Here is a 24,964-nt window from a genome sequence, read left to right as displayed (position 1 = left end):
CGAAAAGAGAAAAAAATGCCCAATATAGAAATTTGACATTGTTTTAAAAATTAAACTGAAGATAAATGTGGCTCCTCGAATTTGGAATTCAAAAGTTTTCTGATCTCTGCCAAGATAACTTTCGGATTGGATAAAGAAATTACTACCATAGTTAAAACAAGATACTCAACGCTGTAGAGAATTCAGAAAAGGAAAACAATTTTTTACCATATAAGTAATAATCTTTGAAGTCCTGACATTGCAACACAATTTGAATGAATAAATAAATACACGAGAGCATTAAGGGCACTATAAGTTACAACATTGCATCCATCAATACGGGGCAATACAAAATAAAACCTAAAACAGAGCAAATTTTGAACGTGTTTGTTGTTTGATCTTGGATCGACAAGGAACTTTTACATGGCTAAATTCTGCACAAATAAAGTAAACTTGACATGGACTAATAACAGGTACACACCCAAGTTCCGATGAAAACGATGATAGATTACGCAGCTAGAGAGCATCTCGAGTTTGTTTGCTTGCATGGTTGAGTAAATGGTACTTCAATAACCTTCAGGCTAGTTGCATGCAAAACTTGGGAATTATTTTCTAGCAATTGATACCACACTCCTGAACATCTGGTCCAGTAACTCTTGTGGTGAAGGGATCAATCCGCACCCATAACAAAGAGAAAATGGAGGCCAAAAGAATAGACCATACGACCACAATAGTGGGTGTCCGGTTCTGGCGACCCATGAGACCTTTGAGGAAGGGGTAAAGGTGAACAATCACCCAGAAAGCAAAGAATAATTTACCAAAGAGTGGACCCCATGATTGGTAACCACTGTTGACAGCGTATGAGATGCCGGCCACAACTCCTACCAGGTTTACAATGAGGAGTGTAGTGGGGGGTATAAGAAGAGTAGTCCACTTGAACAAGTAGAGTTCGGCAAAGTCACCATCTTCATCTGATGCCTTGGATGTGACAGTAAAGTTGGTATCAATACCAGCAAGCACTTTGAGCAACCCTTGGAAGACAGCAAACAAGTGAGCTGACACACCACCAATGACCCAAAACTGTTCATTTCTCCACCATTCATCAATTCCAACACCACTCCATCTCATCTCCAGAATACCAGTTGCGAAAATGGAAAGAAAGAGGGATATAAACCAGATGCTAGCAAGGTTACTAATCTGCAAAGCAAGAATTAAAATTCCATAAAACCCTGTTAAACAATATATTGGCAAATGTATGCTAAATGTGATTTAATGAAATGCTATGCAGTTAGTTACGTTTGTATTCAAATTATTTTCCAAGTTTAGAAAACTATACACAGTTTAAGGCCAACTGACAGTTTGCTTGAACAGAAGTATCAGTCATCAGCCGAATTAAATAGGAGACCATAGCTTTAGCAAATACAATACTCTACTCCGTCCATTTCATTTTATGTGAAGGTGTTTTGACCTCTTATCATATAAGAATGTGGAGGTGTTTGACTGGACACAAAGTTTAAGAATGAAAGACTTAACATGCCATGACATTTCCGTGCCTATAAAATCATGACATTAAGGGTAAAATGGAAAGTTTTAAGTTAAATTGTTTCTAAATATAGAGAAGTGTCATCCTTTTGGAACAAACAAAGAAAAAGGAAAGTGTGCAAGATAAAATGAAACATGAGTATTAAATAACCTTGAACACGCAAAAGAAGAAAAGATATAACAAGCATGCTTTTCAAGTTGAAAAGAATTTATAGATCAAAAAGCTAACCTGAGGGATAATGAATTTCCCAGTAAGTAGACAGATAGCTGGAAGTGTGCAGTATATAAGAAGTGGAATGGAAGTGATTGGATAAATGGTGGTGTTGACATAAGCAAATCTCTCCAGCCACTTCAACCTTCCACTGTATCCATACCATATGGGACAATGCCTACTGAAAAGAATCTCCACTGACCCTAAAGCCCATCGAAGCACTTGGTTCAGACGATCTGAAAGATTGATAGGAGCTGACCCTTTGAAGGCAGGTCTCTTGGGTATACAGTATATAGATCGCCAACCACGGGCATGCATCTTAAATCCAGTAAGAATATCCTCTGTGACAGAACCATAGATCCATCCAATCTGCACATATACAAAGAAAATTAAGTATTCAAACACATTTCTTTCATAGCAGTAACAACCATCATGGTCCGGATAGAGTCTACAACAAGTAGTACCACAAAAGAAATTCACATGTTTATAACGTAACAAAACCTATGCATCTGGGAATTTAGTGATCTAGAAGTAGCTCATCATTTTCTTGAAGGGATGCATGGTTGCAGCATGTTTCAGTTCCAGTAATCCATTTATCATATTATACAAGCAGTTAATATTCATTGCAGGGATAGACAAGCTTTTCTTTATAAAGGGGAAAGACAATTCCTTCACTAGATTGAAAGAAATGGAGTATGATTTTTGTTAAAAACATTAACACTGGATCTCTTTTTGGTTTCTTTACTGTCAGAAGGTCAAACACTATGCAATAAGTCATCTCAAGTTCAGTCAATACAGTTCCCCTCGCAACGAAATTATCCATCTACAATTTCCTACCCATCCTAGAACATCTTTTTTAATGGTGGTCTTTGGTCCAGCTTGTGTGTATCTCGACTAATCCACCAAGCAACCTGCTATGGCTCATAAGCACAAATGCGGAGATGAGCTTATATTGAGTGTTCTAGCTAGTATTTGAATTTGGAATATCCAAGTTGTTACTCATCTAACTCAACCACTCAATCATCCCCTTGGAAACCTACCAATCCTAGACTTTATGGAAAATTATTCCAGAACACAGCATTACCTCACTTCCCCATTCTGATTTATCTTCATAACCACAACTGATAACATGAATAGCCTCTTTCAAAAGGGTCTCTGGTGTAGCAGATTGAGGAACGCCGCCATTTTCCATGAGAGTCGAAGCAACAAAAACAGCTGATTGCCCAAATCTCTTCTCCAGACTCATTTGTGACATGAGAAGTGACTTCTCATCATCAAATCCAGCACCTGATTTCATGATTGAGAGAGAGGAGACAGTGCATGTGAGAAGTTAGCAAAACTTCAAGAATATATTGAAACACAACATAGACTTAAGGGTCTTCAAGCATAAATAAATAGGATAATCCTGTAAATAATGAGTGCACAGGAACATAATGAGGACAAAAGGTCCTTTAATCCTCAAACTTGATAAAACACGAAAGTGGTGTCTATACACAGGGATGAGTTGCATTCCTTGCTTATAATTTTAGCATGCTAATCAATTCTCAATTCTTCACAAGCATTTTCTTTAAGAAGATCGGTTACATGCCTACAATTTGATTTTTCTGTTTTTACGAAAGAAGTGTGGGCAAGCAACAGAACACACATAAGTATACGCATACCTAGAATACTTCTTGCAGTATGTGTATGAATTAGCAGTTACAAATTTTACAAAACCATATTCAACAAGCTAATCAACAAAGCGAAGTAATGGATATGAAGAATTCCTATAGCAACACCCAAAATAATTTTGGATTGACACACAATTGGTTGATTGATATTCTACAAGCTAGTCAACAGCATAAAGGTTATCTTCTATTTTTAGTTCAGAAGTAATTACATGAAGAATATTTGAGGTTATCATAAGTAATGAACTACAAGGTAGATGAAGTCTATATGGAGAAGGAAGTGGTTGAAAATTATTGTTATCTAGAAAAGCCTTGCCAATTAACTTACTAAAAAAGGAGTTGCTAAGCAAGGTGTAGCAGGACAAGCACCAGAATAATCATTCTGGGATTGGCGAACTACTCAGACGAAGATAACGTCGATAAGCATGAAGTGAAAAAATTTAGTAGTTTGAACTATACCTTCAACTCCCTCCTCTATATCCTCCAGATTGAATATTGGCACAGTGGGATCAACATTCTTACTAGATTTCTTCTTGTCTGAGCCCTTTTTACTTGATTTAGAACTCTTCTTTCTTGATCCACCGAAGCAGGAAGAGAACAACCCTGCTTTCTTATGCTTTGGCTTAATAGGAGGTTCATAACCATACAAAGCTGTTCTATTAAAGACACATCCAGTACCCACATACACTGGGCCTTGAATTCCATCCAAACCTCTCAAGTTAATCTGGTTCAACAAAGAACAGTAATTTCAAACCAAGATCCACATGAATTAATCCGAGTATAAAAGTGCATGAGCTGCATACTATTCTAGCCTCTCACAGAGTATAAGTCAGTAGCTGTCACTGAAGTTCAAACTTACATCGAAGAAAACTGTATTCCGGTTGGCATATCGATCATTCCTATCAATACCATCGAATCTCTGAGGGAATTGAACATAGCAGACATATTTTCCAAGGTTAGGATCCATTAAAAAGCACATCGCTTCTCTCAATGCCTTGCTGTTGTTTATGTAATGATCACAATCAAGATTCAGCATAAAAGGTCCATTAGTAAGAACTGCTGACACTCGAACCTGCACGATCATTTTATATGACAAAAGATGTCCCGTTTATAATCAACATTGTCCGGAAAGAAAAAAAATACTAATTTTTAACTTACCAGTGCATTCATGGCACCAGCCTTTTTGTGATGTTGGAAGCCTGGACGTTTCTCACGAGAAACATATACTAGTCGAGGCAACTCATTTCCATCACTGTCAAGCCCTCCACTTTGGCCCAAGAAAACCTGTAAGCAACAGAGATAATACAGTTATTCCCAGAACTAAGTTCAGTCCTGCTAAGGAATGAACTTGAAACAGAAAATGCCCTGGCAAATTTAAGAATTTTCAGCGAAAAGCTAATTAGAAGTACGCAAAACCAACGTCAAACATGTGTAGCATAATTGAGCGACACTGATATCGTTTGTTCTAAAAAGCACAGCCAACAAAGAAGAAGGTACGGTGTTTGAATCAATAGAGAACCTTTTCTTCTGTATGAATCGATATTATTCCATTCCAAATCCTTCCCGATACCTCCCAAGGAAAATCTCGAATTCGGATCCCAAATTGACGGGTTAGTGTGAGCTTAACAATCACTAGCCAATATGCTTTTCTCTCGTGCCTTTCTTCGTTCATGGTTCGATATTCTGGTGTCCTAGTTCGGGTACTGTTTTATTCAATGTTTGTTCAATTAACTAAAAGTTACCTGAATCATCCCAGGATGATCCCTGGTGTTATTTCCAGGCCATGGTGTACCATCTTGCATTATCCATCCTTCTTCAGGGACCTTTTGAGCTTTTGCAACAAGGGCATTGATGCGAATTTTGAACTCTTCATACTCCCTCTGTATTATGATTCCAAGAAACATTATGAGCACACAACAATCAGAAAATAAAAAAGGCTGTGCAAAAACTAAAACTGACCTTCATCGCCCTTCGGTCTTTTACAAATGATGGTTGAACTTTATCCTTCAAGTAATCAACCTTCTGAGAAAAGTACCACTCTGGAGCTCGTGGTTCTATAGCGTACTTTTTAGAGAAAGGAACCCATTTCCTTGCAAACTCTGCCGTTTCAGATAGGGCTTCAAATGTCAACATGGCAGCACCATCGTCAGACACATAACAAGAAACCTTATCAACAGGATAGTCAACTGCAAGAATGGACAGGACAGTATTTGCTGTAACAAGTGGCGGCTCCTTTAAAGGATCAACAGTACTGACAAATATGTCAACAGCAGCTAATTGAGATGGCTCTCCTTCACGATCATATCTATCATACATCATGATTAAAACTGAGTATAAAAGATAAAAATGGAAACAAGCAAAAACAAAAAGGAAAAAAAAACAAAAAAATGAAGAGAAAAGAACAAGCTCTAACCTAAGTGCAAGCCTATCAAGATATGTCTCACGGTTAACTGGAAGCCACTTGGGGAACTGATCCAAAATCCAGGATATTGCAAACCAAATCTCACATATTACAGATAACAACCATAAAGGAATTGCATTGGGCACTGGATTCGTTATTCGATAGTGCAAGAAAATACAGAGAATCACAAGCCGGAGGACAATAACCATCCTGTAAGGATTTATCCTAGACGATGGAATAGACACCTTCCTTGAAAGAGGTTGTCTAGCCTCATCATTCCTGCACCAACAAAGTCGTACCATTAGAGAAAATTCGCTATATTCAAGGACAACACAAAACTCGAATGCTTCAACAACCACTTCAATATTCCATCACAACGCTGAATCGCGAACACAGATGCTTTGTTTTCTTCTCCTTTTTCTTTGTAATAGGGAGATATCAGAGATGATCTATCAAAACAATCACTCAGAAACAAGAAAATACATAAACACAGCCCAATGAGAAAAAACTCACAATAAAGAGTCATCCACCAGAATATCAGTACTAGCATCAATATCTCCAACTCCTCGTTCCGAAGGAGGAGCCGAACGAGGATGGCTAGTGGTCAGTGGCACAACATTCTTATCCTGCTTCATCTTCCAGCCGTCAACTCTTTCTTTCCAAGCAACATTGCCAAGTCCAGGGGATCCAAACTCCCTTACCGGATCTACAACCCTAATGTTAGCTGCCAAAATAATTGAAAGTAAAGCCTCAAAAATCTAGAAGGAACAGATAACTCAGTAAGCACTTGTAGAATAAAACAGGAACATACGTGATTGGTTAGTATCTGTTGGATATGTGAGTGGATGGATGTGTTTTGCACCACCGTTAGGTCCAGGAGATGCCATTGAATAGCGTTCGGGTGATGCTGCAGACAGTTCCCCAGAAACCTAAAGGTAAGACGCCAAAAAGGATCCAGTCACTCATTCAATTATTTATACCAGGCAAGACAGCCAAGGAAAGGTGGAAGATAATAACATGAAAAACTAGCAACTGTGAATCATACATCTGTTCCATTTGTAAGCAGAGGAATATGATTGTGGGAGACCTCTTTATCATACTTTGGAGCACCAGTCTCCTCACCCCGCCCGTAAGTCGCATGCCAGCTCAACATACGGTCAGCCACTTTTTGCTTCTCATTCAGGTTTTCAGAAGAGTAGTGAAGATCACTGGCACCATCATCAGCATCACCATCTTCTACACTTTCACCACCAATAGCAGGACTTCCTATAACAAATCAAATAATACAGCACATCAACATCTCAAATCAGAATAGTCTAGGACTTATTCTACCTAACAGGACTTCCTATAACAATCAAATAATACAGCACATCAACATCTCAAATCAGATTAGTCTAGGACTTGTTCTAATTAACTGCCATTCAAATCTTTCAGTAGATTAGCAAGGTGCAAAACCTTTTTTCTTTCTCTTTTAGTTTGTCCTCTGTCACTTAGAATGAAAACAAGTTAACTTCATCCACAATCTCTTGATAGAAAATCATTATTTTACCATCTTAAATAAAAAGTTGCCAGTCAGCATATACAATCATGCACCAGAATCAAAAACTTAAGATCTTCTCTTGGCCAACAAATTTTGACTGATATATAAGCTATTCAACTCAATTGCTCAAATCAGAATCATCCATACCTTTATGTCTCTTGTATCTGGTCTTGCACTGTGGGCAAGATTGATTCCCGTCCTTCCTCTCGTATTCATAGCATGGCCTACAAACAGGGAAGGCACAGACATCACAAGCAACAAATGGCTCGCCCCCTACAGTAGTGCCAACACCATCACCACAGATCTGACAGACTTGACCACCTAAGGTCTTCAAGGACTTTCCCTGTGCAAGCAAATCAGCACAATCAGGGACTTCCTAACTTTTATATAAGCTTGTTAAAATTATCATTCAAGCATCACCGAATATTATACAAGATCAGAACTACTTCTACTCATCATTTGTAGAACAACACCAAATTAAGCTTCAAATCAAAGATCTACACATTCTAATACCTTCTGAATGTCAATTGGAAAAATAGCACAAAATTAAAGTTCCGTTCTTGACAAATTACAACAATCATTTCAACCTGATAGTGACAGAGAGCACAGAGTAATGGAACACCACAGACAAATTAACTGACCAAAATACCAAACCCATATTGGAAAATGACAAGAAGTGATATTATCATATCAATCCGAATACAAAAAGTGCAAAACCACAGTAAAGGTAGAGTCTTTATTTGTTTTAATAAAGAACTAACCTTAACATCAGCTTCTGGATCCATTATTACTCTACTTGAATCGATTTGCAATCAGATAACAGCCTCAGCCAGATAGGTTACCGACCAACATGCCCAACTTACAGAAGCCACTCAACAAAAGCTAAGGATCTGCTTTTTTAGAGTTACCAAAATTACAGATCAGATCTGTTTCAATCACCAGGAAAAATAAAAGCAGAAATTATGAATTAAAGAAAAAGAAAAGATTTAGCTCATTGTTCAGTTAGAAGGAGAATTCAAGAAAAGCAATCACAAGCATTTTGATTAAAGTAAAGCCCTAGTCAAAGCTAGCCCACCCTACTGAAAAACCCCACAAATCAAAACATTTCAACAATTTCATTTCATCAATTTGAATATAGAGAAATCATCAATATTTCCAAAAAGAGTACCTCAAGATGCGGCAGCTCTAACAATCACCACCACATGAAAAAAAACTAAATCAATCAATTCAACCCTAGATCCTTCGATCCACTAGAGCAAATCAGATTAGAGAGAGATCCAGAAACCAAAATAGCAAGAAAGTGAAAGATCCGCAGCAATGCCGACAAATCTCTCTCTCTCTATCTCTCTGTCTAACAGTCCGGTTGTCTTTCTAAATCTGTGTTCTTGGGGGCCAATAAATACACAGATATATATGAAAGGGATATTGGTGTGTAGAGTGTGTGTATTAGCTGGAGATATTGTTAGTATGTCTGTGTATAAACAAATTATTATAAAGGTACAGTTGGCTACTTGACTTAGACGAGACGAAAGCGACACAGGAGCTGCTACCCAAAGTGTGAGTGCGAATGAGTGAAGCTGAGTTTCAGAGAGAGAGAGTGTGTCCACTTTTGTGGACTATGTCCTTCTAATCACTCCACCGACAGCACTAGAGAGAGAGAGAGAGATACAAAACAAAGAAATATGGGGAAATGGGGTTGGTTTGTTTTACTCAGATCTTCAATTATTTCCATTTTATTTTATTTCACCATTTCTTTTTATAGTTTTTCTTGATATTTCAACTACTCCTTACATCGTTTCTTCTCTTTTTATATTTTTGATTTTTTTGTTGTTTACTTTTTCAATTGTGGGCTGTCGGTTGACAGTGAAACGGGAGAAGATGAAGATGAGATAAAGGCTTATTGAAAATTCTGTTATGAACTACGTTTTTATGGATGTTTACTTACAAACTGTCAAAAAGTATCTCAATGTTTTAGAGTCTGGACAATTCATCTTGCTTCTCAAGTTTATTTTATGTTACTTTTCTATAGATGTATAAAAATAATATATTTAAAGAATTCATAATATTCTACATATAGAGATTTTGTGAAGGTTTAACTTTTTCTTATACTAATTTGACTATCGCTTTATATATCTATATCTATTTATCTATCTATATCTTTTACAAGACTAAATTCATTCTAAGAGATAATCTATATTGGATAGAATTATAAATTTAATTTCACCAAATATTTCGAATTCTGAATTCAACTAAACTTTTGCCTAGAGGTGCTTATCGGGCGAATAATTACGCTTAACGGTTTGCCTTAAGGTTATTGGATTATAAATATAGTAATCTGCTAGCCATCCAATTATCGGGCGGTTATCGGGTGCTTATCGACTAAATCAAATAGAAATTTTTTGAACAACCATTCAATCAATACCAAGCAGTTTCAAATCAATACCAAATTTTTAATACCATCTAAGATCTAATCAAACGGTATTTTTTAATTGAAGAGTCTTCAAGACTACTCATACTGTCATACACGTATTGACCAAATTTTTAATACCATCAAGACTACTCATACAGATATACACGTATTAATCATTGAGATTTCGAATTTTCGACTTCTCATTTCTCAGTTCAAGAGAGAGACGAGACTGATGACTTTTCTACCTCTGGTGACTACAGACAATTGAGAATTAGAAAATAAAAATTAGGGATTTAGCCATTTAGGGTTTCAATAGTACTTTATATACATAGGGGTAAAAGTATAAATATAAAAATTCTTAACGGGTTAACGGTTTACCCGATAAGAAAATTGAGTAATCCGCCCCCAAACTGTTAAGTTGTCACGACCCAAAATCTCATCACAGGCGTCGTGATGGCACCTAGTCTCTAAGACTAGGTAAGCCGATTTCAATTACATTTTGAAGCCATTTTTTAAAAAAAAAAAAAAAAGTAATCAAAACTAACAGCGGAACAAATATGAATATACAACCTCCTAAATTTTTCAGAAATTTCGGCAGAATCTTCCTTGTAAATGGGGCCTATCCACCTGGCAGAGTAACACCAAAACAACTTCTAACAACACATCCACTACCCAACAAAGCACCACAATGTATATATCAATAGCACTAATCTTAACATTACAAGCACCGCATTATCATAATGATATCAGGACATGAAGCACATCATATGTATGCCCATCACCACATCTCTGGTCTTAATAGTTGTTCATAATCGATTACAACATCGCCAATTAACCTCGTATTAACCAAAATCTCATTTCAACTTCTCATAACACTGACAGCAACATGCGAGACATGAATACCTCATAATTATTTACCCGAATTAACGAGTCACATTTAATACCACCCGGGCACTCACCTCGTAGGTTAAAACTCAATAATTACAGCACAATTATGCCTAAATATGCACAGAAAGATATACAAGAATTATCAGATAAGCCCACCAGGTATGACTCCCTATTAATACTATAGTACAAATTTAAATTTCACAAAGGAAAATTTTTAACTCATAAAAAATTTCACCACAAGGACCTCATCCTTATACAACTTCCACCACGGCTTGTAACCCGGTTTAAATATTTCACATCATATAAAAATACGAGGACCTCATCCTCAACTCTGAATCACAAGTATTTTGCACACCGTGCCAACTGAAATTTTCAATTTTCTTTCTTTCTTCTTTTCAATAAATGTCGTAAACAATTTTCTCAAGACATAATGAACCATCATCCCGATAGGGCATATAATTCATAAAATTGAATTCTATTATTACGAACCACATCAAACCCACTGTAATGAATAATAAAAATTGCTTTTGGACTTATAGCCCTCAATGGTGCCCAAAAAAATAAAAATGACTAACACAGGCTCACATCTTCAAATCTCCCAACATGGACAAATATATAAGTGAGTCACAAAATTACGAAACTCACCCATAAGCGGAGCATAATAGGAGGACTCACCTCAATATTCAGAATTGAATCAAAATAAGAATGGTGCTCCTTTTATTATAAATTAAATCATGCATGTATGACACCATTTAGTGTATTGGTCTCAACCAAGTCATAGTAATTATATCAATGGGTCGGGCCTTCCCCTCTTGGGTGCCCTCTACCCGCATATCCTCCACCCCTAACTGGTTGTACACGTTGAGTATTAACTGGAATAAAGCTTGTAGCCTAAGTATTCTGATGAATTCCATCTCTCCCAAGTCTGGGACATTCTCTCATGAATTGCCTAGTACAATCACACTGATAATAATCCTTTTGCGGGTTCGGCTACTCATACTGAGTCTTTGACGGATAACTGAAATAACCATTGTAGGAACCCCGTGTTGGTGGTGCATTAAAAGAACTTACTGTAGCACCCTGAGTATTCTGAAATTGTTTCTATGACCTCGCTGGTACTGAAATATAGATTTATTAAGGAAGTGGGAATACCGCAAGTCCGAGCATCATCCCATATAAATCTCAACTCTTAATCATATACAAATTCCGGAGAACCTTTCAATACCACATAAATATATCTCAGGACAAAATTGATATAACACGTGACCCCACAATCTGATCGTTGATAGTGGACTCCTCTCACTTGCCGCGAAACTATAGGACACAATCCGATGATCCACAACACTAACCTGCATCGCTCGTACGACACCGGTCATAAGACACCTCAAGCCATTTATTTGGCGCATGTCATCCTGGTGACAGTTAAACTCGCTTCCTCCAGTGCCTTGGCTGCTAGTATGTACCCTTCGCTAAATACAAATCTCATACGAACTACATAGTCTCTGATACCACCAACTATCTTCAGATCTACATCTACCTCGTGAACCTACCACGATTGTGACGATTAGGAAATCAATTAAACCTTCTCAAGATCATACTTATCAACCAAATGTCAGAACCTGTTGCACCCCATGTGCACAACTGAATGATCTCTCAATACTTCCGCATCCTCGATCTGGACGACACGTTATAACAATGGTTGAGCAACCCGGGCTCCCTTATAACCACTATGTAGTATCACGAACCATTGGCGCATAGTTGATACCGAGTGCGCAGTTTCATACACGAGTAGATGCAAAAGAACATAAGATATATGCTTCAAGCTGAATAAATGTCGCACGATAAGGAATGAAAGAAGTGGAAATTTTACTACTAGCTCTGTAGCCTCTCGAAGATAAGTACAGACATCTCCGCACCGATCCGTAAGACTCTACTAAACTCGTTCGTGACTCGTATAACCTATGAACCTAGAGCTCTGATACCAACTAGTCACGACCCAAAATTACACCACAGGCGTCGTGATGGCACCTAGTCTCTAAGACTAGCTAAGCCGATTTCAATTACATTTTGAAGCCATTTTTTTTAAATTAAATAAATAATTAAAACTAACAGCGTAACAAATATGAATATACAACCTCCCAAGACTGGTAGTATTGAGTCACGAACTCTAACTGAATACATGGGATGATCACGAGGACAGAATATACAATATTGTTTGATTAAAAATTAACAGTACAATGAAATGAAAAGACTCCAAGGGACTGCGACGATCAAGCAGCTCTACCTTGAATCCTTACGATCCCGCTTTAACTCTACTTAAGTCCGATATCTCCAATACATGTCTTTGCACAAAAATATGCAGAAGTATAGTATGAGTACACCACAGTCGGTACCCAGTAAGTATCAAGACTAACCTCAGCGGAGTAGTGACGAGGTACAGTTAAGACACTTACTAGTTAACTAACCTGTGCAATACAGCAGTATACCAAAAGTACTGGAAAATAACTAACAATGATAACAATAAAATCAACTAGTGATATAACATCAGGGCAACAAGAACATCATAATTATTGCTCAGACGAATAAGGAACACAAGTACAATCAATTAATCAAGTCCTACAAATATAATTCCTTCACATATTATTATTTAAGACAAATATCTTTCGAATATACTTCTTTTAAATAAATATATTTTGAATGAACTTCTTTCAAATAAATATATTTTTCAAGTAAAAGTCACCACGTGACACCTCATTTCACAATCATAAAAATTACGGGTCTCATCCTACTTTCATATTTTTTACGGCACCTCGTGCCCATATTTCTATCACAATCACACGGACAACTTATGTGTCAATAATAAATGTATATAAGATCCGCATGATCAATTTATTCTCAATAAAGTAAATTTATAATTTTTAAATCAAGTAAGAAATCAACAAAGAAATGAATTTATTTTAGAAATCATTTGGGTGAAGAAAATAACATTTGCACTTAAATTAAAGCATCAGTCAACTACTAATTTGGATGTAAAACTATTTAATTTAAAATATAATAATTTATTTTATTTAAATCAACTCAATCATCGAAAATCAGTAAGAAAAACCAAAAATATACTTCTTCAGAGTCACGTGCTAAAAAGCCAAAACCAACACAATATAACTAGGAGCACAAAACACGTAATAATTTACAAAGTCAACTAGTACATCACAGAAGAAGACAATAATTTACATATTAAATGAAATAAAATCACACAAGACAGAAACATAAATAAAGAAATATCAACAGGGCACTCCCGAGGTACCGCCTCGTAGTCCCAAATCATAAATAAATTCAAAATATCTCATTTTCTTATATCACCGCAGGAGCCTTAACATTTAATTTAAAAAAAAATTATTTTTTTTCGAAATAGAATCCCACGTTTTAGCCACCCTTATCACACCGCATGACTTCTAGTAGTTTCCCTACTAGCCACGCGTTTCAAGCCACTCTTATCTCACCGCATGATTTCTAGTAGTTCCCCTACTAGCCACGCGTTTCAAGTCACCTTTATCTCACCGTATGTGTTTCAACACCCTGACCTTATATCACCGCATGACTTCTAGTAGTTCTCCTACTAGCCACGCGTTTCAAGCCACCCTTATCTCACCGCATGCGTATCAATATCACAATATTCCACAAATTGTACCTCAAGTGCCCAAATATCACAACATAATACAACTTGTACCTCAAGTGCCGAAACATATCATAAATTGTACATCAAGTGCTCAAATCTTACAACATATCACAAATTGCACATCAAGTGCCCAAATATTACATCTTGCCACAGAAATCAATAATATATTATTTTCCACATTAAGGAGCACATGGCTCGACCATAATGTGCACAAAATCTCAATAAAAATATCCGGGAGTGAACAGCTCAACAAAATAATATTTCACATAAAATCAAGGTGGCAATCACACCAAATTATCGTATAAAATAATTTCAACAAACAAGGTCCTAGGCATGACAAATAGAGGATTTAATAAGTATCAATAATTTTCAATTTAATACCTAAGGGCATCTAAGGATTTTAATCAACGAATTTTGCACATATAAACCAAGTATGTACTCGTCACCTCGCGTACATGGTTTTCAATTACATAATTTGCACATAATACTCAATGCATAAGGGGTATTTTCCCCACTCGAGGTTAAGCAAAATACTTACATTTTTGAAGTTATGCCGATATTTCAAAATCACCTTCTTGCTTGAATTGACCTCCGGACCGCTCAAATCTATCCAAATTAATTGTATAACTTCATTAAAATTCATCGAAAATAATTCCGGATAATAATAAGTCAACTAAAAAATTTATTCCAAAAAGTCAACAAAAATCAACGTGGGGCCCGCCCCTCGGAACCCGATATAATTTTTATGAAATCCGAATACCCATTCCGATATGAGTCAATCATACCAATTTTATCGAATTCCAATAACAACTCGACCTCCAAATCTTAAATTTTTATTTTTGGAAGATTTTACAAAAATCTTGATTTCTTCCATTAAAATCCGAATTAAACGATGAATATAATCATAGATTCATGAAATATAAATACTTTAGGATATAGAACACTTACCCCAATCCATATAGTGAAAAATCGCCTAAAAAATCGCTTCAATCCGAGCTCCATAGCTCCGAATATGTTAAAAATAGTTGAAACCTCAAAATATAGCTACTGCCCAGGTATTTACTCTTCGCGATCACGAAGTACAAAATTTTTCAGCCCCAAAATTGCTCTTCGCGATCGGGGAAAACCAATCGCGAAGAACAAATTCCCCAACTCTTCGAGACAACCTCTAGTATAATGGTCATAACTTTTTGTACAAAACTCTAAATTATGAATGGTTTAACTTTCTGAAAACTAGACCTCAAGGACTATACCTTTTATTTATTTCTCATCTCCCGATTCCTTATATATTTCGAGATATAGGCATCTAAAGTCAGCCCTATACAACAGAGATTTCTAAATTCTTCCCGGATAACCTGTAGTATATCTACCACAACTTTTTGTATATACCTCCAAATGACAAATGGTTTACTTTTTCGAAAACTAAACATAAAGGACTATAAATTTTATTTTTGGATCATTTCCAAATTCCTTATATATTGCGAGATATGAGTTTCCAAAATCGGATCAGTGCGGCAGGAGTTTCCTCTATGCGATCGCGAAAAGTCTTCCGCAATCGCGATTCACAGTGTCGAAACAACAAAATTGCTCTTCGCGATCGCGACCGTTTATCCGCGATCGTGATGCATACCTCTGTGGCTAAAAACCAACAACTAAAAAATGGTCTAGAAATGGTCCGAAACCACCCCGAAACTCACTCGAGCCACTCGGTACCCTGTCCGAGCATACCAACAAGTCTCAAAACCTATTACGGACTTAGTCGAAACCTCAAATCACATCAAACAAATGCTAAAACCACGAATCATACCCTAGTTCAAGTTAATGAAACTAAGAAATTTCAACTTATACATTCGACACCGAAACCTATCAAATCAAGTCCGATTAATCTCAAATTTTGCACACAAGTCATAAATGACATAACGGACCTATAAAAATTTTCAGAACTGGATTCCGACCCCGATATCAAAAAGTCAACTCCCCGATCAAGCATCCAACTTAAACTTCCTATTTTCGCCATTTCAAGCCTAATTCCATTACAGACTTCCAAATAATTTTTCGGACACGCTCTTAAGTCCAAAATCACCATACGGAACTATTGAAATCATCAGAATTCGAATCCGAGGTCGTTTACACATAAGTCAAATCTCCGATCAACTCTTTTCATTTAAATTTCAAAAATGAGAATTGTTCTTTTAATTAAATTCCGAATCTTCCGAAAATCAAACTCGACCACACTCGCGGGTCATAATACATATTATGAAGCTGCTCGAGACCTTAAGTCACTGAACGGGGCGTTAATTCTTAAAATGACAAGTCGGGTCGTTACATAAGCCGTTAATTATAAAATCTCAATCCGTTTACCATCCATTATCCCAATAATCCAATACCAATAAACCGATAAGCCATCGATTCGATTCGGTTAACAGTTTCGATTCGCAACCCTACTTCTGTCTACTTGAATTTTGGTCAATCCCATATGAATTTGAAACCGTTCCCAATTCAAGTTGCAACTGTTTCCACTCTAATTTCTCCACTCTTCTTTCTTCGACTAAATTACAGTTTAATAATAATTATGTGATAATTTTTTGTATACTTTATTTATGTTCTACATAATTGGGTTAAAGATTTAGCATTTTAATGTACAATTTTTCTTATTATTATAAAAGCACAACACTAAAAGTGCTACTTTAACTAATAAATTTAATTATATGGACTTCTAATCTTTATCGAATTCCAATAATTTAGCTATTTGGAATATCATGTCCTACCTATAATTGAAAATTCTAAAAGCATACCAACTCTACAAGTACAAAAGCGATTTTAACAACTCTTACCTCTATTCTTATGAGTAGAAATTTTATTTAGTACTCCTATCATAATTAAAGAAAATCAAAGTACTCCTATTAATTATGGGGTTAGCATGGAAAAGATGGCGACTGCATAATTCATAGGTCTAGACAACTATAATGGTAAAAAATTATGTTCCTGGATAAATTATAGTGCTCGAGTCTCTTCAAGTAAGACATAGAAATTGACATCAAATACAATTTGAAATGGTAAAAAAAAACAGATTTGTTGTATTTAAAAATAAACAAGAAATTCAGAGGGACCAAAAAAGGACCTAGATTTGACAAAAAAAAAAACCAATATAGGTGCCATGCTAAGGACACAGAGTTGTTTAAATAAGCACCTTTGTTAATATTTTTACTTCTAAGTACTTCCTTCTTTATTGAATGGATGTTGGATTAATTTTTGTTCTTTATTACTCATTTTATATTTGACTGTATATAACTTTAAACTTACATGACTATTTGACTCTCTATATATATATGAATGTATGTTGCATTGTGTAAGTTTTACGTACAGAGTTCTAGAAGAGATAATTATTTGTCAAAAGACAACACATAGACATCTTAATATGACAAAAATATAGCTTTTTAATTTGTCTATGAAGTGTAAGTTTTGTGTTTAATTTTTTATTCTTTTGAATCGATGCAAAAATATTGATAGGCTTTTATACATAGAGTATTTTTTTTTCTTTTGTCTTCTAATATTTTTGAGTTTTATTGATAATGTGATGTTATTTATTACGATCGAGTTTATCTTAATATTATTGTATTTAAATTGCTCTATGAAAACTCTAGAGGTTATAATAGGTATATGTAATTACTCAATTTTTATTGTATAAATTGAGGTGAATTGTTTAAATAACTTACTACCATAACTTCAAAAATTGCTTTTTTTGGTTCAAAAAATTTATTTAAAAATAAAAAATATAGTAGAAAATAAAATTTATTTTAAAAAACAAACAATGGACTGAAGATACTTCAAACTTATTTAAAAAAGATCATATCTTCAAACAAACTTATTTCTCGTGTATAATTTTCCTTAAGTTTAATTTTTTGCTCCTCTATGTAAATAATTGACCGAAGATTTACGTGCAAAGCATGTACATAAAGACAAGTACTATATTAAAAACACGAAGCCCCTTAGCGAAATATCGTTCGCCTTTTTTACCCTTTAAAAATAGCCTTCACATTAGACAAAATTATAATTTTAGTTACGTTTCTACTATTTAGGACTTTGTTATAAGTTAAATATTTGATTATTGAATTTTTCTTTATTAAACTAGGTAAGAAATCTTAATATTAGTATTATTAATCACATCCAAATTAAAGTTCTCCAAACGTATGCACATACTGACATAATGACTCAAGGTAGTCTTCTTTTGATTTTGGTATCTTATTTAAACATTTTCGATGGATTTAAATTTTCACACTCTAATAACGAAGCTAAAGAAATAATTAAATTTTAGAATTTATTATAATAAAGTGTAGCCAATTTTTTATACATTAAAAGTAGATTTTATATTTAAAAACATAATTTAATTATTTTATAATATTAGGACTTTAAAATTAACTAAAAGTATTCTGACAAACTGTTAGATCAATTTTTATCTTTTGAACATTGAATTCTTATTGGATAAACATATACGTATAGTTAAATATTTAAAACTTGGAATGAGCTAATATTATAGATTTAAATTTAAAAATATTATTTTTTTAATATTGATAACAAATAATTAAGTCTTTGAATTTACAAAAAAAAAATCTTTGAATCAGCTAATTAGTTAAAAATTCCAGTTCAATCCTTCCCAAATTCAATATATAAGTAAAATTAATTTTCAAGTTGTTATTTTCCATAAGAAGAGCACTGGGGCGAAAGAAATCAGAAAATAAAGTAAAATCAGTTATAGTATAATATCGATAGTGAAATTGATCGAGAGTCAAATTGGTAAAAATGCAAACTTGAACTAGTAAGGATGAAATAGTAGAAGATAAAATAAATTCTAAATGGGTTGTCATTAAAAAAAAATTTCCGCATAGAAATATACAATAAGTCATATGTGGACTTCTAACTAAGGGCATAATTTCATTCTTATTGAGCTAGCTAAATGAGATCAATATTCTTTATTTTTAGGAATTTATACCTTTTTCTTTAATTTTTTATTTCATAAATTAAATACATTGTAATAATATTCATGTATTTCTTATAAAAATTATGCACTTATTAATATGAGGAACACGCGCAATGCGAGTACTATATTAAAAGCACGAAGGCCCTTTGTGAAATGTTATTCGCCTTTTTACCCTTTTAAAATAGAATTCATACTAGACAAAATAATTATTTTATGATTTTCCTAATATTTAGGATTTCAAAATTAACTAATGATTTTTACTATAAAACATTTTCTTATTTAAATACAATTTCAATATTTTAAAAATATTTCCTTATTTGAATACAATTCCAAGATTTTAAAAGGCATAAGAGCAATATATTTTAACTAATTTAGACGCTTTTAATAAAGACATCCGAATTCAATTGCTACAATAAGTTTTAGTAATTAATTATCATTATTTAAATATTTGCTTCCACGATTTCGTACAAGATTTTGTTAGTAGGCCTAATACTTAGGACTACTTATTCTTTTCCAACATAAAAAGGAACCCTTACAAGCATAAACAGGTTATATGGTGTTTGACCACTTTCTTTTTAAACCACTTCTATTTCTTCTATCTATCTAATTTTTTAAATACAAATTAAATTTGACAAATTTTATCTAACTTCTTAATGATCATGTAATTTAGAGGATGGTGATAATAACTAAATTTAGTAGCATTGTTGCAGGAAGATCAAAATCTTTATATCCGGTTAATGATATTAAGGATATTATAACTAATGACCTTGAATTGGATGTGATTTTTGATAATTTGTCATTATTTTTTATTGAGCGATGGGATTTTCTTAGCTACATAATTTATTTGATGCAATTTTTTCAATTAGTTGACCTGTCTAGAATACACAATACCTAAAGCAATCATTTTCATACAATGTTAAAATAAAAGAAGCGGATACGTGATAGATCATTAAGCTTTTAAATTTATCTAAATTGTTTCCATGCTTATCTAGGTCATATGTTATTTTTTTTATTAAATAGGATCAATATTTGTCATTGCAAGAGCTTATATTTTTTAAATTTTATTTTATAACTCAAATATATTATTTATTAATTTTTTAAAAAGCTATACTCATACATATAAGGTACACACGCATATCCTTAAACTAGTATTATTAATAGTAGAAGAAAATATTAGAGTAAATCTCAAAGTTAATTTATCGGAGACAGTATTGTAAATACCTAATTTTTGTACCATTTTAAATCATCTAAATTATAATTTTTTGGGTTAACTTTTAGTAAAATTTTAGCTATTTTTCTTGATCTGGCTCGGATCGAAACACTGCTACATTGTCGTATACTAATGTTACTGCCAAATGTCCCGTGTACTTGAATTCGGAATTAGGTAAAACCTAATCCCTTGTTTTATTTATTTATTCTTAATTTTTTGATTTCTGACGGTTTGTTTGTGTTTAGATTTTAACTTTTGTTCAATCGTTAATGTTAGTTAGTAGTGTTATCATTAATCTAAATTTCAAACATTATGTAGTTACAGTATTATCGTTAGTCAATGCTCAATTACATGTGTTAATTCATGATTTAAGTGTTCAATACATGTTTTAGCTTATATGCTGACGAAGGGCAAGGCTAATGATTCCATCCATTTGAAATTGAGTGCCTTTGAAAGTGAACAGTAAACCATAGTAAATGAGTGTTGCTCATATAAAGATGGCCCTAAAATCCTGCATTTAGCGGCTCGCCGGTGATTTCTTCCTGAAAGGGGGAATAAAATGACTTGAGTTTCTGTAGTTTATTCCGTGCTTTAAAAATATTTTCTTCTTCTATACTTTTGTATGTAAATATCAAGCATATGCAATAAATATTTAAAACTATAACATTTCTTTACATTTTAATTGATACCATAACTTAATCTATTTTTGCTCTTAAACACTTTGTCATTTTTGGTTCACCGATTACTTTTTTGTGTGGAAAAAATTGCATTATTAATCCAACAAGAGTTATCTTGTTCTTCGGGTTATGTATTAATGTTAATTAGTGTCTAAATTAAGCAAAACTCAAAAAAATAGAAATACACATTGAAGTGTTTAAATTTAGCAGCAACCAATTTTTTTTATAAATTATTGTATTCTCAAGTATCATGTTCCGAAAGTATGTGATAGTCATTTGGGTTTTTATCATTTTTTGTTTCATAATGTTGTAGTAGAAAGGTTCCTTTTCTTTGTTAAATTTGTCAAAATAAAAAAAGTGTGATTAGAATAATTGAGTGAGCTATCAAGATTAAGTTAGGGACATGAGTTGCTGATTGGACAATGTTGGTTGGGGATTTGGGCTCGAGTTGTTTGAATTTGTTATTGGGGCGTGTAATCTAGAGCAACATGAGATATGGACTTATAAAAATTAGATATGGGCCAAAATGAATTTAGTTCTGTAGAGCCCAAGAAGAACAAAATCTTCTAGCCGGTCCAGTCTCTTTTAGTATCAAGTGTTGGGCAATTATTAGGTACACTTTAATAAAAATATTAACTTTATTGCATACACGTTATGATGTCATGTGATTATGATACACAAAAAGACAAGGATATATTCACGTCACTTGTCATAAATAATTTTGCAAGAATTTTGATATGTTACTTTACTATTAGAAAGGCTGATGGTTTCGACATGTATGCTTAAAAGTATTTTTTTTAATAAAAATTGAGTGCAATTAAGTTATTTTACATCAATTCTTACAAATAAACCATATACGTGGATGTTTTAAATGAATCCACGCGTGTTCTATAGAGCATATTAGGTTTTCACCAGATTTCTTTGTGCATAAAATAAACTTTCAAATTCTGGATTGCTTCTCCAATTCTCTTCGTCTTCCTCAAATTCCTTCTACCTGCAGTGGTACGATTTTAATCAATTTTGCCAATGATTTTTGTTGTGCATCTAATATATTAAACAATCCCTTAATCTTCAACTTCAATTTTGTAGTTTTGTATTTGTTTCTCCTTCTTGTGCTTTTTCATTAGTTTCATCCAACATGTAAATTTTTTGGTTGAGATCAATGATAATACTGGTATGGGTACCATGGCTAATTAAAGGAAGAAAATCTAGATTCTCCATATCTTCTAAATTTTGCAATGTCATGGCTGATTTTCCTCATCGTTTTTCCCCTTCTTCTATGTTTTGCCTTATCTTCTTTTGGGCTCTTTTGATGAAATTTAATTTTGCAACTCCATGGTTGGTATGTGTTAAATCGAGCGATAACAATGCATTTTTAAACTCGACGCATGCTCAACTTTGGATTGTTTTTGGTTTTCTCAGTTGTTCGCCATGAGGCAAAACTTCTTATGCTGGATTTGAGAGAGGGGGCAACTAATAAACTTGAATTTAAGAAAAGCTATAATTTCAACGTGTTAGCTTAAAGTCTTTACAATTTTATTTGAGGATATTTGAGACTTTTCACAATGCTTAATTGAGACGTGGCTGTTAAACCTTGGAAGATGAATAGTCACGTATCGGAATAAGAAGGCTCCAGTATTTTGGATAGCGTGCGACGCAAATAGCGACGAGGGCCCGCTTCACTGAGAAGAGAGGCGAGCAGCGAAGCGCTCGCCTTTTTGATGTGAAGCAACAATTTATACAAAAAAATAAAATATTATATATATAACTAAAAACTTAATAGTAATAATATATTAATAAATATATCAATTCAAAAATTAATAGATAGTCATAGTAGATTCATAAATTAAATGTCTAAAACAAGCTACATCTATTCTTTTTCATGATTTTTAAATTTTTGAACTTCAAGAATGTTAGCATTATATTGGCTATCGTCTTCTTCATCCTCGGAGTCTTCATCAATTAGGTACCGGCTTGAACTTGCTACTCCCTTTCCCTTATAATTTGAATTTGAAGAACTCCCTTTAAGACCATAGATATTCTGCTCAACTCTAGCCGCCATAGAAACAGTAGACCAATCAAGATCATCTCCTGCATACACTTGTTCATTTTCATGATTTTATGAGGCTCCAGTTAACTATTCATTTGCCTCGTCAATGTTATCCAACAAATTTGGATCAATGGTATCGAGAGCTTTATAACGACACCTCAATGTTCTATTGTATTTAATATACACTAGATCATTGATATGCGATAGCTCAAGCCTATTCCTTTTCTTGGAGTGAATCTGCGCATAAGTTGTTTAGATTAATTAATAAATACTAATAATAGTACAATATATAATATATTAATATAATAAATCTACTTCTTACCAATTTCTCTCACATTCAGATGCACTACAAGTTAGGCTTAGTATTTTGACGGCAAACTTTTGCAAGTTTGGAGTGTGATAACCAAATTGCATCCACCATTCAACTGTAGAAAATTATTTTAAAAGTTAATAAGTATAAATAAATCAAATAAATTAAGTTAAAGCTATAAAGATATCTATATTAAAGTTAGTTACCTGGCGACCTTATGTCTCTAGCTCTAATGGCCGACTGTAAACCAACTAGGCCATCTGCTTGTGAGTACCTACCAAACTCCTCCCCTATTTGATCTACCATCGCTGCATCGGGGACCAACTTCTCAAGACATTTATGGTATCCAACCCACACTTACGAATCCAAAGTGCCATCTCTACTATTCTTGTAAAATAATTCCGGGTTCAGAATATGGCATGTTGCATGCAAAGGCCGATGAAGTTAATTCGACCACCTGCTATCAATAATCTAAAAAACTTTCTCATATTTCCTAACATCTCCCTCAAAAAACGCTTCAATAGTTTATTTGGCTCTATCCATAACTTCATAAAGATAGTCCATTGGTGGTTTTCTCTCCCCATCCACGATACGAAGCACCCTAATCAAAGGACCATCAACTTTAAGAACCCGAACGACGTTATTCCAGAATGATGGAGAAATAAGAATTTTGGCATTTTCTTTCCCCGCAGCTTCCTTTGCATATCTATTATCTTTCCATTCATTTGAAAGAACTAGCTTTCTCAAGTTTTTCTTTTGCAAGTAAAAACTATGCAAAGTCAAGAAAGCCGTTGCAAATCTAGTCTTTGCCGGTCTCACCAAATTTCTTTCATTTGTGAATTTCCTCATCAAATTCAACAACAATGGCCTCTGACTGATGTAAGAATATATCTTGACGACCTTAGTGAAAACAGTAAAAGTAACAATAACAATTTTATAGTTAATACTTAATAGGACATAAGTATAAATAAAGCTAAAGCTTTAAATATAACTATATTAAAGTTACCTGAAGCTAATGGGTTTTCCTTGAATATGTCACCAAATATCAAATTGATACAATGGGCAGCACATGGAGTCCAATAAATGTATGGATGCATAGCTTCCATCATCTTACCCGCACTAACATTCTCACTAGCAATATCGGTAACCACTTGTACAATATTTTCCTTTCCAATTTTATCAATAGTCTTTCTAAATAAGCTGTACATTTTGCTTCCATCCGTAGAAGAGTTGCTAGCATCGTAAGATTCAAGAAAAATACTCCCTCTTGGAAAATTCACCAACACATTTATGACCATTTTTTCATTCCGTGCTATCCATTTATCCATCATAATGGAACATCCAAACTTGTTCCATTCCACTATATGCTCCTCAATAATTTTGCTTATCTTTTTCACCTCTTTTTTAAGATGGGTACTCTAACTT

General features: G+C 34.1%; 1 protein-coding gene across 2 annotated transcripts; it reads right to left on the bottom strand.

The window, feature by feature from the left end:
* Positions 1-181: 181 nt before the first annotated feature.
* Positions 182-8,959, bottom strand: LOC104097033 (cellulose synthase A catalytic subunit 3 [UDP-forming]). Of its 2 annotated transcripts, none has more exons than XM_009603540.4 (15): positions 8,509-8,959; positions 8,102-8,266; positions 7,488-7,683; positions 6,846-7,066; positions 6,612-6,729; positions 6,314-6,524; positions 5,813-6,079; positions 5,359-5,704; positions 5,142-5,279; positions 4,558-4,683; positions 4,259-4,471; positions 3,859-4,123; positions 2,817-3,019; positions 1,751-2,101; positions 182-1,176 (listed from the first exon to the last, which is right to left on the bottom strand). In XM_009603540.4, the coding sequence occupies exons 2-15, from the start codon at positions 8,123-8,125 to the stop codon at positions 592-594; spliced, it is 3,264 nt and encodes a 1,087-aa protein (XP_009601835.1). In that variant the 5' UTR covers positions 8,126-8,266; positions 8,509-8,959; the 3' UTR covers positions 182-591. The 2 variants fall into 2 exon arrangements, with proteins under 2 accessions (XP_009601835.1, XP_009601834.1); XM_009603539.4 differs by having other exon boundaries at positions 8,102-8,230.
* Between the last annotated feature and the right edge of the window lie 16,005 nt (positions 8,960-24,964).

This window comes from Nicotiana tomentosiformis, chromosome 1 (assembly GCF_000390325.3).
Source record: "Nicotiana tomentosiformis chromosome 1, ASM39032v3, whole genome shotgun sequence".
In the NCBI taxonomy this organism is placed as follows: domain Eukaryota; kingdom Viridiplantae; phylum Streptophyta; class Magnoliopsida; order Solanales; family Solanaceae; genus Nicotiana; species Nicotiana tomentosiformis.
This window is presented reverse-complemented; position numbering and strand designations above follow the sequence as displayed.